Genomic DNA, 19,409 nt, shown 5'->3' with positions numbered 1-19,409 from the left:
TGCTTTAAATATTTTTTTTCTTGCTTATCCGAAAAAATAGTCCGATCTGTGACTCCAAAAAAAACACACAATATAATGCGTTGAACCACTATATAATGCTATTATAATACTATATAATATTACTATTACTATAATACTATTATAATACCCCCCCCGTCAGACTCTGTTCCTTGTTTTGTGTGTGTTTTGCTCCCCATGTGCCTCCCTTGCCCTTATTTGGTCCTTCCTGTTTCCTGTTCCAATTATGTTTATTGATTCCAGGTGTTTCTCGTCTTCCCCTGGTCATGTCTTGTGTATTTAAGGTGTTTCCTGTTTTGAGTTCTCTGTCCGGTTTTGAATGTCTGTGAACGTCGATCCCCGTGTCCTACGCAGGTGTCGTGTATTATCAATTACTCCACCGGCCTCGCTCCATTCCCACGGCTCTCGGCCCCGCCCCACTCATCACAGTGTGATTCCTGTGATGTCAATAAAGACTGTTAATCCTGATTCTCCTGCATTCTCCTTGTTCCTCGCTCCTCACCGTAGGCACACCGTGACACCCCCCCATTACATTATAATGCTCACTTAAAGTATTCATTAAAAATGAATAACACTGTTAAATGATATCTTCAGCAAATCTCGAAATGAATATTCATTTTTTCATACTGTAAAATAATAATGTTGTGATGCCTAAATTCACTTTTACCATTTAAAATGTGTTATTTTAGTTAGTTATTATAAAATTATTAAGACAAAAATTATTTTTGTCCTGATTTGCAGTCTGTAGCAGGTTAGTTAATCAATGTTAGTTACCAAAAGTCATAGTCAGTCTGCAGATTTTGCCGAGGATTGTGCAGTGTATGATTGGCACAGACTCTGATTTTTAATCTTCATACTAGGATTCAATTCAGTTGAAGTTTGATTATTTTGCTGATTTTAGAACACATATTGTTTTCTTTTGTCAAGCATCTCCTAGCAATGAGGCACGTTTCTCGAGTTATTTGACAGTTTTTCTGTGTAACCATTTACAAAGTCTGCATGCGTATGATGCCTAGTGTTTTGAAATCAGTTTAGATTTTAAAAATTGTGTAGTGTACCAATGCTAATGAACACTGACCCAACAAAAGCAAAATCCAAACATTGTTGTCATGATGATAAGGTAAATGTCCCTACCAAATCTACAGAAACAAATGTGAATTTCTGTATTTTCAAATGTTTAAACCTGTAGTAATTAAAAATAACACCCTGCCCACATTTTATGGATGTAATATTACTCACGAAAAATATATTTTTGCCACCAACCTGCTGTTCTCAGATGATGTTGTTGGTTTTTGTTGGGGCAGTGTGAACCAGCCTTCATATGTAGCATCACCTGATGTAGAATTTAACTGCACAACAAACCTTTAGATACAGATGGATTGGTAGGGTTTGTGATGAAACACGACAGGCAGGCGTGGAGAGGGCAACGAAAAGCCCGGTTCAGTGGTACTGTGGGTGCATGGCTGGCAGCACACTCCCCATGGTAGAACTTCCCACATCCTGGAAGCATACAGCGCCTGACGTCCTCAGCCAGGCTCTTACAAGAAAAGCATGAGTGTATACCTAGTAAAACATTCACAAAACCAGCTGTCAAAGAGCAGTAAAACTGTAAAATTACATCAAGATTTTTTAAAAATTGTTGAAGTGTGAATTATGAAGCCGGCTCTTACCAGACGTGCACTCCTGACATAAAAATTTCCCTGCAGGAGGCTCGTTCAGGCCAGTGCATTGTAGATGGAATGCCCCACAGCATTGCCCTTCGCACAGAAGGAGATCTCCCTGCTTCTCACATGCCTTCAGAAACAGAAGAGACCGTCTTTGAGGTGTGTCCTAATATACCTGTCAGACTTGTGTTCCTGTTTTGTTATGTTTCTGTCGCCACGTGCTCCCCGTGACCCAGTTTCTCCCTTGTTTGATTGTGTTCATTTGATTCAGGTGTGTCTCGTCTATTACCTTCGTTTAGTTTAGTATTTAAAGTGTTGTCTGTTCGATGGTTCCTTTGTCCAGTGTTATACGTCTATTGGTGCTATGTGTGTCTCCTACCTGTCTTGTGTTACCCTTTGGTTTGTTTATTAAAGACTACTCCTACGTCTCCGCGTTCCTCGCACCTCACAGTAGACATCCTGACAGAACACTGGACCCAAGCAAAGATGATTAAGGCTGAGGACCAGTTATGGAGTCTGCGGCAGAGTGGTCGGTCATTGGAGAAGTATGTGGAGGAATTCCTTGAGCTGTCTTTTCAGGTGAGCTGGCACGACGCTGTTCTCTGTGTCTGTTTTCAGAAGGGTCTAGATGAGGATACGATCCGTTGTGATCTCCCTACATGTGAATTTCCCTTGGTCGAGTTAATTAATCTTATCCTTTATTTAAATGGTTCTAATTTTGAGGTAGAAGAAATAAAGGAAAATTTGAATCATCCTCATCCAGCCCCCTGAGACACACTGTGCCTCTCCAGCTCACCCCACGCCAGGACCCTCTGCATGCATAACCAATGGTTCCGACCACCCTTCACCTCCCATGTACCCTCGAGCTCGAAGACGGACTTCGAACAGGGCAGATCCCACATACCAGTCGGGGCAGTCAGCGCTCAAATCCACATCCATTTTCCTGTCTTTAGTTCCGAGCTCCTTCTCAGTCCTCAGACCTAAAACAGGCGCCGCTCCACACTCCAGCCCGCCGGCCACTCCACACTCCAGCCCGCTGGCCACTCCACACTCCAGCCCGCCTGCCATTCCACTCTCAAGCCCGCCGGCCGTTCCACTCTCAAGTCCTAAGATAGCGACTGTAGCCTCTTTAACCTCTAACCAAAAGAGGAGTATGAGGAGGAAAAACTGTTGGCGCTAGCCCTTGACCCGAGTCGTGAGATGGCTCTAGCCCCTGACCAGAGTCATGAGATGGCTCTAGCCTCTGACCCGAGTCGAGAGAGCTCTCCAGAGTCTGCTCCAGAATGCTCTCCAGAGCTCAACAGGGAGCCCACTCACGTCACAGAGCTCAACAGGGAGCCCACTCTCGTCACAGAGCTCAAACGGAAGCCCACTCAGTCCCCAGAGCTCAACAAGGCGTGTAGCTCTCCTTCGTCTCCGCTGGTCACCTCCAGTCCTCCTTCGTCTCCTGTTTCCGTGTCTAGCTCAGAGAGGGCTCCTGGTCTTACGTCCAGCCCAGAGAGGGCTGTTGTTCCCCCGTCTGGCCCAGAGAGGGCCTCAGATCTCGAGTCTAGCCCAAAGAGGGCTCCTGTTCCCACGTCCAGCCCAGAGAGGGCTGCTGTTTCTGCGTCTGGCCCAGGGAGGGCCTCAGATCCCGAGTCTAGCCCAGAGAGGGCTCCTGTTCCCCCGTACAGCCCAGAGAGGGCTGCTGTTCCCGCGTCTGGCCCAGGGAGGGCCTCAGATCTCGAGTCTAGCCCAGAGAGGGCTCCTGTTTTCATGTCAAGCCCAGAGAGGGCTCCTGTCCCCACGTACAGCCCAGAGAGGGCTCCTGTCCCCATGTTCAGCCCAGAGAGGGCTGTTGTTCCCACGTCTGGCCCAGGGAGGGCCTCAGATCCCGAGTCAAGCCCAGGGAGGGCTCCTGTTTCCACATCAAGCCCAGGGAGGCCTCCTGTCCCCATGTCCAGCCCAGAGAGGGCTGTTGTTCCCACGTCTGGCCCAGGGAGGGCCTCAGATCCCGAGTCAAGCCCAGGGAGGGGTCCTGTTTCCATGTCAGGCCCGGAGTGGACTTCTGAGCCCAGCCCAGAGCCAGTTCCAGCCAAGGGATCCGGAGTCTTCCCCAAGAAAATTTTGAGTGGGGGCTATACATCTCCGGCCGTAGGGGCCGGGCTGAGTTCCGAGGCCAAGGCTACGGAGGCCATCCCGCCATGGCACCCTGAACTACCTGCTCCGCCATGGCTCCGTGATCTACCCGCTCTGCCATGGCTCCCTGAACTGCCTGCTCCACCATGGTTCTCGGAACCGGTACCGCCCTGGAGGCAACCCATCCGGGGAAAGCCTAGCCTGATAGGCTTCCAGGGTGCCCACCCCCCTCCCCTCTGGAAGTTAAGTGGCGCTAGGATGCGCCTTCCGGGAGGGGGAGGTAATGTCAGACTTGTGTTCCTGTTTTGTTGTGTTTCTGTCCCCATGTGCTCCCCGTGACCCAGTTTCTCCCTTGTTTTATTGTGTTCATTTGATTCAGGTGTGTCTCGTCTATTACCCTCGTTTAGTTTAGTGTTTAAAGCGTTGTCTGTTCTATGGTTCCTTTGTCCAGTGTTATACGTCTATTGGTGCTACGTGTGTCCCCTGCCTGCCTTGTGCTACCCTTTGGTTTGTTTATTAAAGACTGTTATTCCTGCTACTCCTACGTCTCCGCGTTCCTCGCTCCTCACAGTAGACATCCTGACAATACCATGGCTATCGACTGAATTTAGTGAATTAACATTTTAAATCATTTAATAAATCAATTTGCTAAAACATCTTAAGATTAATCACTCCACTTTTAGACTTAAATATTGTTCAAAGTTTTTCCAATTGAAAATTATATTTGACACTGTCCGTTTTCATTTCACATGGATGTACAGCATAATACAAAGATCTCTTGCTACTTTTTGTTTAATCTTGGCTTTAAGCCTGTGGAAACTGCCCCACACATAATAAAAATACAGGTTATTGTCAACATTTATTGTGATAATTCAGTTATTTCTCATTTATCTTACTTTGTTTTATTAGTAGCAAAAATCGTTAGTCAGAATAAAGGCCAGTTCAGTAAGGGACTATTACAATTACTATGATGTTTTAATAATTATATTAATTCTTGGTCTCTGGAATTGCCAGTCTGCTGTAAACAAATATAGCTCGTATAACCCCACTTCTTAAGAAACCCACTCTTAACTCAACTCTTTTAGAGAACTACAGACCGGTATCCCTTCTACCTTTCATTGCAAAAACACTTGAACGAGTTGTGTTCAACCAAGTCTCTGCCTTTCTCACACAGAACAACCTCCTGGACAGCAACCAATCTGGCTTCAGAAGTGGACATTCGACCGAGACTGCCTTGCTCTCAGTTGTTGAAGCCCTAAGACTGGCAAGAGCGGCTTCCAAATCTTCTATACTTATTTTGCTGGATCTGTCTGCTGCTTTTGATACGGTGAACCACCAGATTCTCCTGTCAACCCTATTGGAAAATGGCATCTCAGGAACCGCACGCCAGTGGTTTGAGTTTGAGTCTTATCTCTCAGATAGGTCCTTCAAGGTATCTGGGAGAGGTGAGGTGTCCAAGTCACAACATCTAGCTACTGGGGTGCCTCAGGGCTCAGTACTTGGACCACTTCTCTTCTCTGTCTACATGGCATCACTAGGTTCTGTCATTCAGAAACATGGCTTTTCATATCACTGCTATACTGATGACACTCAACTCTACCTCTCATTCCATCCTGATGATCCGAATTGATACAGTGAACCACCAGATTCTCCTGTCAGCCCTATTGGAAAATGGCATCTCAGGAACCGCACGCCAGTGGTTTGAGTCTTACCTCTCAGATAGGTCCTTCAAGGTGACTTGGAGAGGCGAGGTGTCTAAGTCGCAACATCTAGCTACTGGGGTGCCTCAGAGTTTGCTATGTGTACTGTGTTAGGCTAACCGAGACTTGTCATTTGCCCTTACATATTGTTGCTCTTTTGTTAGTTTTGATTGCTTCTATTGTCCTCATTTGTAAGTCGCTTTGGATAAAAGCGTCTGCTAAAAGACTAAATGTAAATGTAAATGTAAATTCTATGCTAATTGTAGTTTGATTGTATGTGTTCCTACAATAACTGTGTACTCTCAAATGTCCAAGAAAAAATAAAAATATAGACAATAAAGGTTAAATGATAACTATTAATAATGGTAACTGCAAAGTCCACACGACAGCTAAAACAATAACGACATAGAGGAATGATTTCAATGAATTTTTTTTAGCTGAACACATTATTCATTGACAGCCATACAGAATCCACCTGATTTTAAAGAGCTTAAGCATTTAAAGTGGCAGACAGCATATGTATTATCATCTGCAATATAGTTACAGTATCATTACAGTTACCTTTCTTGGTGTGAATGAGTTTTAACACACCTACCTGGCACACATTCTCCTTGAGTAAAGTGTTGCCACCTTTCTCCCCTGAGAGCCTTTTATCCGAGACTCCTTCATGGGATTTTGAATTTTCTTCTCTTTCAGAACACAAGCCATAACTAGATTCAACCATCTGAATGAAATGCCACATATTCAGGTTAGTTAAATAAGTGAGCATTTAGGAAGGTTGATTTCATTTATTTATTTATTTTGAATTATTTGTATTGTGGTACTGAATGCTGCATTTAACTCTGTGTTCTTAGAAATCAGATTTATTTATTTTTGTAATCAAAAACATTTTTTTTAATTGAACATAATGCTGCACAAGATTGACATGTTAACAGACTATGTGAGAAGCTATGGTAGTTACAGTGGCCACTTTATAACGCACACCTTTCTAATACTTGTGGCCAAAGATGATGTTGTTACAACATCCACCTGTTGATCATGCCTGTGTGTTCTTGCTGCTGTATGATTGGCTGATTAGAAATTTGCATTATGAAGTAGCTGTTTAGGTAATAAAGTGGCTACTAAGAAATAACAGAAGTATAAGACTAGCTCATTTTACTGACCTCTGAACCTGAGCATTTGAGATCGTCTGAACCATCCTCAGCTGATTCTGGGTTAACAGCATCAGGCATTTCAGGGGCAACTTCTGTCTCCATCTCTGTGCTTTTGAGGATTGGGGCAGTTGTTGAGTCGATTGGCTCAAAAGATAGCTTGTTCTTACTTTTCAATGTTTGTTGTCCCATTCCTTCATCTACAACACAATTGAAACACACATTCATTCAAAAGTCAATCAAGGCACCAAATAAAATTGCTGAAAAGATGAAATTACTGTTTACAAAAAATGTTCAGTGGCAGCCTGTCTCAGCTCTTCTGGTACCCCTAAAAAATCCCTGCTTTAGATTTGAGACATCTTGTTTCGAAAAGATTATTTGAGATTCAGGCTTCTTCACATTTCCAACATCAATGGAAGAAAAACTCATGATTTGATATAACTGATGATAATTCACTGATCACAGGCATTATGAAAGCCTCTTCTAATAAGACTTCAACTATTGAACTGATCTTTATCCATATTCACCTGTTATCAAGTTTGATCAGTGTCAGTTAACACATCATTTGGTGGCAATGGTCTCTATGAACAACTTTCACGAAACGGGGCCCTGGAATTGTCTCTGGTTGTCGGCTATGTCTCAAAATATTCTTAACTTTATGATTTTATTAATTTAACAAACACAGTTTTGAAAGCTTTCAATGGTCAAACCTGAATTTGTAGACTGTTCAGATGAGCAAATCTTCTGGGACTTCACCTGTGAATGATAATGCTATAAGCCCAATTTTCCATTCATTAGACTAAACAGTACCACTTTAGTTTAGGGACTAATTCTAACGATTAACTAGTTGCTTATTAGCATGCATATTGCTAGCATATTTATTAGTACTTATAAAGCACATATTAATGCCTTATTCTGCATGACCATATTTTAGATTCATTAATCCAACCCCATACCTAAACCTAACAACTACCTTACTAAATAAGCAGCAGTTAGGAGTTTATTGAGGCAAAAGTAGTAGTTAATAGTTAGTTAATTATGAGAATTTGTCCCCAAACTAAAGTGTGACCAACTAAACAAACTAGACTACAATTGCAAGAAGTATGTTTTTAAAATAGTTATAGTTTAAACAAGTACCTTTCTTTTAGGCACAAGAATTGGTTCAGCTTCAAAGGAGCTTTCTAGAATCTTTTTGGAGGGTTTCCGTTGTCTCTTTGTGCTTAGACACACACCATCACCTATTTAAATGATGAAAAATCATTTCTTTTTGACTGTTATGTTTGTTCTGATAAAAATTACTGAATATGGTTAGCCCTAAAAATAAATAAAAAAGCAATAAATAGTGGCTCTGGCTTGCAATAGGTCTAAATATGGCCATTGCAAAAACAGAAATGTTTGAGAAATATCAAAGTATTTTCCAAACTTTCATAACATTTGTGACTTTCTTCATAATTATGTAAACTTTCGAAAGAGCTACTCACCAGTGGCTAAAGCATTTTGTCCTTGAAGCTCCTCCTTATGACAAATTTCACCACATGGGGATGGGATTGTTTCTGGAAGTGGAGTTAGCGTGTCTATAGACAACACCTGTCTCTCTTGACATGGCGTGGTATTTATTGAAGGAGTGCTCCGAGACAGGTCTTCTGGAGGAGAAGTCTGCAATTCTGGCAGGGGTCTTGACACACATTGTTCTGTCACCTGAGGTTTCTGTATACTTTCGCCAGATGTTTTCTCCACTGGGCCACTGCAGTTGTTGTTTTCAACCTATTCATAAGTTTAAAAAAGTTGCCAGAATGTTAAAATGAATTACAGAATACAAGAAAACTTCCTCATCATCAACTTGATTAGCTAACATAAACTGAGCTACCTTAGTAAAGGACTCAGGTTTCTTTTTTGCTTTCTTCTTAGTAGAAAACAATTGATCGTATTCCTCTGTCCATTCTATGAGTCTTTTGCTAGGTTTTCGAATACGTTTGCATTCTGTGAAAAGCACAAACATTTTTGAGCACACTCAAAATTTCACAACCACACATTATCCTTAGATGATGTTGGCATGGATTACATTGACCTTACCTGTTGTGATGTCATTTTTTTGAGAGTTGCCTTGAGTATTTTCAGATGCATTGATGGTAGTTTCCTTCCCAGGCGCAAAAGGACAAGACTTAATCGTATTACCCACCAAAACATCACAATTTTCTGAGGGTAATTGTTCTGTTTTTTTAATACAAGTACCTTCGACTACATGTAATGCTTTGTTACTGACTTGGCCAAACTTTTGCCAACGCTTTTTGGGCACATTAGCCGAGAACTTGGAGTCTGGTTCTTCTGAGGGCAGGTGGTGCTCAGATATCAGTTTGTCAAATGTATCTTTCAAGTGAATGTTTGCTGCGATCTCAGTGGTTTTCTTTTTCGAACAATTTTTTTTGCTAGGTCTTTGAGCATTTTTTGACACTGAAGAGGTTAGCTGAATTTCTGGGATCATATTTATCCCAGACTTCAGTTTCATCTTCTGTTTTGATGCAATTTTGCCCAGTTGACATTTTTGTGTGTCCACGGTGTTTACTGTGGTCATCTCATCCTTTACATCCAGAATCAGTGATGGCTCCTCTTTAATAAGTTCATTTATGGGTAACGGTTCTATTACCAATGCTGTTCCATCTTTATCCCGGCTATCATGCATATCCTTGAGCATCATTAGAAATGTGCTAAACTTATAGTTTTCGTCAGGATGAAATGACAAAGGCTGGCCACTGTGATCATTTGTTAGTGATTTGAAGGTTATTTCTTTCATGTTCTCCACATCTTCCATCTTTAAGCGCAAAGATGGAGTAGAACTAGAAGATGAATCAGAAGCATGACTCTCTTGCTTGTATTTGGATGAATAAAAGGCAACAGGTGCTTGAGATATCAAAGAAGCTTCATTTGATTTGACTAAATTTGCATCGTCTTTAAAACTCAGAAGATCCGATGAAAGCTGGGTGCGTATGTTACTTTTTGAGTCCCCTTTCAGATCGCAGCTTGCTGTAGTTGACATCTTCTGTGAAGGGATATGGTTGTCTACATCTGTTGTTTCTGGCATTGTAACGTCAGAAGAAGACACACAGTTTTCTGTTTCGACCTTTGATGCCGACTCTTGGTTTATCAGTTGTTTCTTCATCCACTCTGCCTCCTCCATCGCCTTCAGTGCTCTTGTCATCAGGCGACTACTTGCTGGAAGGCACTTCACTCTCCTATCGAGAGCTTTCTTGGCTTCAGTAGATAGATGTTCAAGTCCAGTGATGTCATTGTCTTTGGGTTTCATGCTTATGGAATCTGGCATCTTAATTTTACAAGATACCTTCCCGAAAGAACAGTTCACAGATTTAATTCCAGCACGACTAAGTCCCCCGTTGACCTGACCTTTCCCTGCTTTGCTAAACCAAAGGCCACCCTGGTTCTCCACGTTCTTCTTCACTTCTTTGTCATTTGTAATGGGAAGTTGACTTGAGGTTGAGTTTGATTGATCAACAGCGCAGTGCTTTGAAATTTGCTCAGTGCTTTTGGGACATCTGCGGATCTGTGGTACAGAATCAATGTCAGAGTAGGGACTGTCCAAAGTTTCCATAATCTTATCCTTCTCACAATGAAATTCCTCAGATTTTTTTAAATGTGTTGAAGCCTTTCTCTGTTTCTTTTTGTTTTTAGACCCCTGATTATGTGGTAAGGTGTTCATGTGGTCTTTTTGTGCAACTGTTCCATTGGTCAGAGGACTAATGTTGGGTAATTCCACAGGCACAGACACTTTGTTTTCTGTGTTATTCGTAGTTCCTTCAGTGATTGTTTTGGTGAAGTCTGAGCAGAGAGTGGTGACTCTTGGCTTCTCCAGGAGAAGTGCCTCTGCTTCAACCACACTAGCTCTCCAAGAGTTCAGAAACCGCTTGGGTATCTGCAAAGTAACCCAAGAGTAACAATTTCACAAGGGTTTTAAAAAGATGTCACAATATCCATTTAATTGAAAGGACGTTTCAGAAATTACAGAATGTCTGAAGTTTTCGTCTTGTTGGCGTCCATTTCCTTTCACCATTGGGAGATTGTTAAACTGATATCCACCCACAAATATATGAGTAGATCGCTCAGGGACCCACGCCTGTTCTTCAGGTTCCCCAAATGTCTTGAGGAAATACTGGCGATTGGTCCTATCTGGTGGCTCTGAAACACAATCGCACAAAGAAATTTAAGGAAGTACAATTCAATATTTTGGGGTGGATTATGTGGAAAAAAATCCATTGAAAATGTTGTGAATCTGGTTCATGAAGTTAGAAATGTGTGTTCTGTGGTTTTGTCTTCTGTGATTGTATACTTACCTTTAATTCTGTGGTAAACTCCCTCAACTGGGTGAACAGTCACCTGACATGGCCACCATGGTCTACGGTTGAATTTAGCCCATATTACTTCACCCTCCAAATATTTCACTGGTGGTAGAGCCTTTGTTTTCATTTTTTTTGTCTGCTGGTAGACATCATATATGAATGAGATTAATTTACAGCTGAATAGTTTCAGTATCACCTAAAAAAACATTTTTCATAAAATATTCAATATGATTCATTCTCTCCCCAAGCATAAGAACAGTTTCGAAATTGTAAAAATGTAGTGCCCTCTAAGCTAATTATTATGAAAATTCAGTTTCTAAGATTTTACATGTTCCTCATTTTAAAAGCTTGTGCCACAGTTGACTGTAGTATGAAAAGATATCTAAAAATATTTGTAGTGGTTTGATGTTGGGGATGGTGGGACAGAACCAGAACTTGCCATTATAATCCCAGCAGGCCTGCTCACAAAAGAAAGCCCACAATCACTTGTAGACTTGTCTTCAAATACAGCTTCTTGCCCCAGAAATGAGCAACCCTTTGAAATTTTGCTTCTAGGCTTGACATCCAATTTTGACTTCAAATTTGTATTTGTTGCATGGTCTTTTGTTGAGCCACACGAGGCTCTTTCCAGTTGAGATCCAGTCTCTGGATCCATAACTTCATCCTCATCCTCATCTTCAAACAGAATTGACTCAAAGTGCAGTCCATTTGCAAACGGACTGGATGAGTCCAGACTAAAATCAGGACTGGGTGGGGACGTGCAACTGTCAGTCAAAGCGGCATCCATTTTGAGACAGACGTGTCAACAACTCAGTCTGGCTACCACGCCCCCATCTGAGTTCCTTGTGTGTGCACTGTCCCATAAGCCTTGTGGGTCCCTGTCAGGCAGAGGCAGGTCCTAAATCCCAAAGGTCAGATCGTTAAGGCTTCTCTACGGACGTTAAGTGAGTAAGCTTTTGCTCTTAGACTTTAACCCTTAGACAGATGAGACAGGAAGGGCCAGTGTTAAAGCCAAGTGTCTGTCTGCTGGTTGGTGATGTTTTCCATGTACTTTCAAGTGGATCAGGCACCTCACCTGTGGACAGGTACGGCAATGTGTTGCATTACTGAGAGTATGCACATGTGGGTGAATCATAATGGCACTGCTTCCTACCTGAAAAACAAATTTGTATATACAGATAAACATTCACTTCATCTGTGTGTATAAAAAACAATTAGAGCATAACAATTCTAAAATGAATGCTGATAACAATACACACCACTAGTCAAAGTTTTCACTTGACTGAAAACATCTTAAAAATGCATTTAGATTTAAAGGCTTACAGTATGCTTAAATGCTTGAAATTAGATCAGCAGACAAATTTGTGCGTGCTTATTTGTGAATTCTTTAAAAATTGTAATCAAAATTTTTTATAAATATCAAGGAATAGCAGTAATAGTAAATGAAAGCTGCCAACAAGTGCCCAGCATTGTTTGCAAGTTTATGCCTTTTAACTACATATACAATATATAATTCATTTTATGTTTATATAATTACATATTTTCACTTATTTAATAATTATTAAGCTGAAATTTTTGGGCTAAGATCAGGACTTTGTCTTGGCTATTCCAAAACATTACATTTTTCTGCTTTAACCTTTCAATGGTAGACATACTTATGTGTTTAGAGTGGTGGTCTTGCTGCAGGAACACTTCATAATTCATCTTTAGGGAATGAAATTTCTGGTATAAGGCAGAATTTATATTTCCAACAATGATGGCAAGAAGGGCAAAGCTGCCCAAACCATTATACCGCCACCACTGTGCTATATGGGTGGGATGAGGTTCCCATTATTGAAGTGTTTAGTTTTCGCCAACTGTTCATTAAAACCAAAAAGCTCTATTTTGGACTCTGTGCACAAAATATTCTTCCATTAGTCTTCTAGCTCATCCACATGGCCTTTGTAAAGGTTCAGACAGGCAGCAATGTTCTTCTTGGTGCTGCAGCAATGTCCTTCCTGTCTACCTGATGGTGGGCTGACAAACCTTAGCCAATGTCCTGAAGATCTTACCCTGAGGTTCTTTGTGACCTCATTGAATATCAGTCTATATGTCCAGCTTTTGGAGAGATTTTTGTAATTGACCATTTCTTGGTAGATTAAGAAAGTGCACTTGTATTCTGTGAAGATTTTTGAAACCCCACTCTATAGAAATGTTTTGTAACCCTTTCCAATCACTTCTGAATCATTTTGCTTAACAAATAAGTGGAATACACAACATAAGTAGATGTAAATATTTGTGTATCATTTATTTAATTGGATCTATTTATCTAGTTATATGACTTATACTGAGATTTTTTTTTTTTTTTTTACAATGTAGATTAAATTAATGTTGAAATAAAGAAATTTCAACATAAGAACTGTAGCGTGACTGTACGTTCGGCCGGATTAATAACGTACTGCTTACTATTCCTAGTAGGGGCAATATGGTAAACCATTTCGAACATATTCCATAACACAGGAACGCAGCAATGAAAGCGGGCGCACATATATGACAGAGCAAAGAATGAACTCTGACTCACACAATTCACATGAAGAAGTACAACATGACGAGATACAGTAATGACATACATGTAAAACTGGCAGCGCTGGGCTCATTGTCACGCGTGCTAATCTCATCAATATTTATATGATATTATATGAATAATATCTCTCTCCCGAACAAACATCAGCACGAGTTCACAGAGTTAAATCGGTCTTCTACTTAATATTTCGTTATTTTAAAACATACCAAATGTGATGCCTAAGGAAACACCGATGGAATCTTACCATTTACATGTTGGCCAATGTCACTGATATTGAAAACTCTTCGTTTGTGCGCGTGAAATGACCTTTTTTTTCAAATTGTGAAAGTGGATCAAGAAAATCCCAGCCGCAGCTGCGGTAGTAGGCCAGAGAACCTGAGAACAGATTCATACTATCATCACTCTACACCTTCAAAATAAAAACACATCAAACACATGCATTAGAACACTCACACAGAGAGGAACCTTTCCAGTGCGCGATGTCTGAGTCACAACGTACCTCTTGGGTTACGATACGGACGTTGTACTTTTCATTTTCAATGATTATGGTTTCCTTGCTGTCGACCTGCCCCTGGTTCTGTTGCAAGCCCGTGACTGTATGTCTATGAACAGCAGCCAATCGGCACGGCAACCCAACCCCCTGTGTGAGGAGCTCTCCTCAACTCCTATGCTCCAGTTTATCCCAAAATATATTTATATATTTCATAAGACGCTCAAATGTACGTTTAACATAACATTTGGCGTCTTATTAATACTATTTTCCCACTCACTTGCAAGAAACTGTGCTCTTGTAACGAGCTGACATTTCTGCCCTTAAGTGATATTTTCCTTATAATCCTCTTCTGAAATAAACCCAAGCATTTAACCCCAACCTGGAAACACTCGGAACCGTATGAAATTACGCGATTTTATTCAAGTTCAGCGCTCTTGATCATTCAAGATGGAGTCTGCCGTGTGCTGGCACAGGCCACAAAGTGTTAAATTTCGATTTTAAGTAGGACTTTATATATTCAAGAAGTTGTGACTCGTCTTTCAAAGACGCTTTTTACATTAGAGTTGATCAAATGACTGCGCGTGAAGACATACACGTGCGTTCAGCAGTGCTGCGCAATAAACGATGGCGTGGTATATGTATTTATATATACTAAGAGGATTTTGTGTGGCTAACAAACGAGGCATACAAAAATACCGCAAGCAGCGCAGCACAAAGCACTTCATTCGATCACATCTCTAACATATGAAAATAACATCGAAACTGTGTTGATCCTTATATTATTTGGGCGTCTAAACATGTAAACAGCGCATTTGTTTTTCCTGCTCTGCCGTTTGTTTTATTTATTTCTTTTTTTTCCGAGGAGAGGGAAAATGGAGGAGTCCGACATCATCTCGACGATTGTGGCCGAGTTTAATATCGCGTGAGCGTGTTAATGTGACACTGGAGCGCTTTAATGTTACAAGCAAACAGATTTCGATACCGTTTCAATACGTGACAGCGATAAACATATCTGGTGCTTAACAACATGTCTGTTCCAAATCCTGCATCACTCAAAACCTTTACTTTATAGTCCCGTGAGGTTTATTATAAGGGAGCGCGGGTTTGAGGTTTGGGAAACGTTGTCATGTCGACTGACGACGTCGTTAAATATGTTTCTCGCTAGCACCTCAAAAGGAGATTTGCGAAAGATGTCAAAATTAGTGTGGAGCTGAGGGAGAAAGTGTCTGAGCGCTGTCTGTGGGCCTGCTGCTTTCCGCTTCGCCTGAACAGCGCCGCACCTGACAGAAAATACACCCGAGCTCCAGTAAAGTTTCCCAATCTCATTTATATATAACCTTAATATTCTTTCTCTGTCAATTTTAAAGCGAGCGAATACATATTTCTCAGTCGAATATGGCAGGCGGTACATTTTGGCATAGAAATATTGCACACTGACTGAAATTAATGATTAGGCCTACTCTTTGATATTAATAATTTGGCTATTCTGATTTTCTTTGCTTATTGTGTTTAAATTTGAACATTACATATCATTAAAACTGTATGAATTCTTAATTATGACTGTTAAGAATAATAAATAAAGTTGGTCTAAAAATTAATTAAATATTGATGAAATAACACAATTTGTGTAAAAATAAATGTTGAAGAACTTTGGGACACAGTTTCAGTAAAAGATATGTTATCCTTTTTTCATTTTAAGTCACTTTGGGATTTCATATCTATATTGTTAAATCTATTACTCTGCTATAAAAATCAACAATAGCCCTTGCAATTTTTGTTTACAAGTATTTCATAAATACTCTCTCTCTCTCTCTCTCTCTCTCTCTCTCTCTATATATATATATATGTATATATATATTCTCTATTGTGTCAAATCTCTATTGTGTCTGTAATGGTCAATAAACCTCCATAACAGCACTACACATGCATAGTTAAGTATTGTTTTTTGTTGTCATATAAGAGTTACATCCATAGGGCCTTTTAACTCCATTGTACCCTGCCATATGGAACACTGTGTGTGAGGGGTTAAATCCTAAAAAAAAATGCAACATTTTTAGTCAAAATTTGATTTACCAAAAAAAAAAAAATTAAATACAAGATTTACAGTTGCATAACATAGGTATTAAAAGGCCAAAAGTGAAAGGTCCATAAAGGCCACAGATGGAACACTTTTTGTAAAGGTAATTTTATAAAAAAAAAAGTTTTATATATATATATAAATAATATATATATATATATATATAAATAATAAAACAAATCCAAAACTGTAATGAATGTAGACGTTTTTGCAAATTTATACAAACACTAATATATTTTGCCTGTTAATGCATAAGTACTTTTGAAATTCATAAATAACTTATAAATTATATGACTATTTTGCTCATAATTGTCTTATTGTTTATATTGCTCTTTTCGGATAAATTAATACCACGCTTTTAGTATTTTTCAAGCCTAAAATGCACATTGTTAATTCTTACTCCCCCTAGTGGTGAGTCAGTTTTGTCTTGACCTATTACCCTTTATCAGATTACAAGACTTTTGTTGATTTTGTATTTATTTATTTATTGTTGTAGACTCATTTAGTGTCTGAACAAAATAAATCAGAACCTGGATATTTCACTTTCACAAAATGCATTTAAATAATTGTCATCTGATAAACACAACAAAAAGTTAATCCAATAACTGATATTAATAAGAAATCAGTATATCATTAGGTTAAATATAAGAAAACAGAATTATTAAACGAAGTGACTGTTATAAGTAAGTGTTATATTTTAATTGAAGGCCTACTTAAAATCTTTACAAACTATCAAATGTAGTAACAAATGTTACTGACAGGGGGCAGTACAATCCAGCAAAATAATTTAAGAAGCCCACTGCCCTGGGCCCTGTCCCAAATGGCACACTTGATAGGAATTTGCATTCGCTCATGCATGTCCACGAAGTCTATGTCACCGTATTGATATATTTCACATTTTATGATTTATGATTTCCCACATCAGTCCGTCCTCTTGCAGTGTCTGTAGTGCAGTTGACTACTTCCAAACAGTATATGTGGCATTGTTACCAAAAATTTTGAGTGGCATTTAGGACAGGGCCATGGAGTCTCCTCTCACACTGATGAGAAGGGGCTATCCTACACATTACGCTAGAATAGAGCAGCTGATCTGCTGAAGGTGTCTGGTTGTCACCATCTCTCAAAGAGAGTTCCGGAGTCTGTGTGTAGAAGTCTTTTCCTGTTGTTTGAGATTCCACTCTCCACCCCCGTTGTTCTCCTCCTTAACCTCTGACCCTCGCCATCCCAGCTGACAGCTGTCTTCATTTGTGACAGCTCTCTCCTGCTTTCTATCTGTCTCACACTCTCACTGCTTCCCTCCTTTTCCACATCCTCTCTTACTCAACTTTTTAAACAACCCAGTGTCTTGAATGATAGCACAAATTGGCATGAGTGGTTGAGAAACAAAACTAAATGACTCACTCAAAGTTTTATTGTACATCCTGTATAAACAAAGACTGTAGATTTACAGCACAAAGGCTTACAGAACCTTAATGCACAGCAAACTGTTCACTTCTGTGCCAGCTTAATCCTGGTTTTAAACCAAAAACTACATAGTTAACAATACATTTCAAGTTTAGACCTGTAATTTGACTTCATGTGGATGAGGAAATTATATTTTGCATGCTACACTTGAGCCAACTGACTGTGACGAATGACGTCTTAAGCTCATCTTGAGTAGGGTTATGTCCTGTCTTGTGTTTGGTTATGATTCAGAGTGAGTTTCAAACTGTTGCCATGTGTGGAATCAAAATTAGCAAAATTAGAATCAAAATTCTCTCTACTAGATGGAGTCAATCACTCTTTCATAGATGATGCGCAGGCCACTGTACAAAGATCATTCTGCAGTGAATACTGACTATAATTTATAAGCATTCAAACGCATATCCATTTTTATTTATAGAATTTGTTTAATTTTCTTACATGGAGTTAAGCTCTTCGCTAAACTCAGTCCGCCCCCTCTCTCTTGGTTGGTGTTGTTAACTTAGACAAGCTTTACAAAACATCCCATAGGAGCAAATTGGAGATTTCTGTGAAAAAGATTTTTTTAGTAAAATAAGCTCATAAAGTGGTAAAATTGTTGGATATTATTCATACATGGGATAGAATGAATTGTCGTGATTTTTTCCACCTAAACAGCTTGATTATTTGAGAACGGTCATTTACTGGTTATTTTGAGAACTTTTAAAGAAGTCTCTTCTTCTCATCATGGCTGCATTTTTTTTATCAGAAATACAGAAAAACAGTAATATTGTGAAATATTATTGCAATTTAAAATATTGTTTTTTTTATTTTAATATACTTTAAAATATAATTTATTCCTGTGATGCAAAGCTGAATTTTCATCAGCCAATACTCCAGTCTTCTTTGTCACATGATCCTTCAGAAATCATTCTAATATGCTGATTTAATATCAATATTGGAAACAGTTTTGCTGCTTAATATTTTTTTGGAACCTGTGATACTTTTTTTCAGGATTCTTAGATGAATAAAAAAGTTACAATGAACAGCATTTATTCAAAATAGAAATCTTTTGTAACAATACACTACCGTTCAAAAGTTTGGGGGTCGGTATTTATTTATTTATTTTTTAAAGAAATTAATGCTTTTATTCAGAAAAGGTGTGTTAAATTGATAAAAAAGTGATATTAACCCTCATGTGGTGTTCGGGTCCTTTTTGGTCAACTTCTTTTCTTTCATTTAGGACTGGTTTTGTATTTATATTTGCTTCTGATTAATCGTAGGCCTCGTTTATCTGAGAGTAGGCACCTCATTTTTTGAGTGAAAAAAGCATTATTTATGAATAATTTTCACAATATTAAATAAAAACTGAAGAAAATTTGCACTGTTTATCACACTAGTGTACTTTAATGTTTAAAGACTTATATTATTAGAAAAGATTTCTATTTTAAATAAACACTATTATTTTTAACTCTATTCATCAAATAATCCTGAAAAAGGTATCACAGGTTCCAAAAAAATATTAAGCAGCACAGCTGTTTCCAACGTTGATAATTAATCAGCATATTAGAATGATTTCTGAAGGATCATGTGACACTGAAGACTGAAGTAATGATGATAAAAAAATCAACTTTGCATCACAGAAATAAATTTAATTTTAAAGTATATTGAAATAGAAAACCATTATTTTAAATGGTAATAATACTTTATTACAATATTACTGTTTTTTTCTGTATTTTTGGTCAAATAAATGCAGCCATGATGAACAGAAGAGACTTCTGTAAAACACATAAAAAATCTTACTGATCCCAAACATTTGAACAGCAGTGTGTGTGT

The 19,409-nt window shown here is 39.2% G+C and overlaps 1 protein-coding gene across 2 annotated transcripts in view; it reads right to left on the bottom strand.

The window, feature by feature from the left end:
• Window positions 1-14,228, bottom strand: part of LOC107707133 (histone-lysine N-methyltransferase, H3 lysine-36 and H4 lysine-20 specific-like) — a 29,136-nt gene extending 14,908 nt beyond the window's left edge. The window contains exons 1-15 of one of the 2 annotated variants that reach the window (XM_016511045.1): window positions 14,063-14,228; window positions 13,808-13,972; window positions 11,602-12,070; window positions 11,440-11,568; window positions 10,995-11,136; window positions 10,667-10,839; window positions 8,725-10,576; window positions 8,519-8,631; window positions 8,133-8,415; window positions 7,789-7,889; window positions 7,362-7,407; window positions 6,664-6,851; window positions 6,096-6,224; window positions 1,689-1,812; window positions 1,381-1,581 (exon numbers count right to left, since the gene is read on the bottom strand). In XM_016511045.1, the coding sequence (XP_016366531.1) occupies window positions 1,381-1,581; window positions 1,689-1,812; window positions 6,096-6,224; window positions 6,664-6,851; window positions 7,362-7,407; window positions 7,789-7,889; window positions 8,133-8,415; window positions 8,519-8,631; window positions 8,725-10,576; window positions 10,667-10,839; window positions 10,995-11,136; window positions 11,440-11,568; window positions 11,602-11,787 (3,667 nt within the window). In that variant the 5' untranslated portion in view covers window positions 11,788-12,070; window positions 13,808-13,972; window positions 14,063-14,228. Of the gene's footprint in view, window positions 1-1,380; window positions 1,582-1,688; window positions 1,813-6,095; window positions 6,225-6,663; window positions 6,852-7,361; window positions 7,408-7,788; window positions 7,890-8,132; window positions 8,416-8,518; window positions 8,632-8,724; window positions 10,577-10,666; window positions 10,840-10,994; window positions 11,137-11,439; window positions 11,574-11,601; window positions 12,071-13,807; window positions 13,973-14,062 lie in introns of both variants that reach the window. The other variant, XM_016511043.1, reaches the window with a different exon arrangement.
• Between the last annotated feature and the right edge of the window lie 5,181 nt (window positions 14,229-19,409).

This window comes from Sinocyclocheilus rhinocerous, unplaced genomic scaffold, assembly GCF_001515625.1.
Source record: "Sinocyclocheilus rhinocerous isolate Xijiao unplaced genomic scaffold, SAMN03320098_v1.1 scaffold535, whole genome shotgun sequence".
NCBI classification, from domain to species: domain Eukaryota; kingdom Metazoa; phylum Chordata; class Actinopteri; order Cypriniformes; family Cyprinidae; genus Sinocyclocheilus; species Sinocyclocheilus rhinocerous.
Note: the sequence above shows the minus strand (reverse complement) of the source record. Positions and strands in the feature narration are given on the sequence as shown.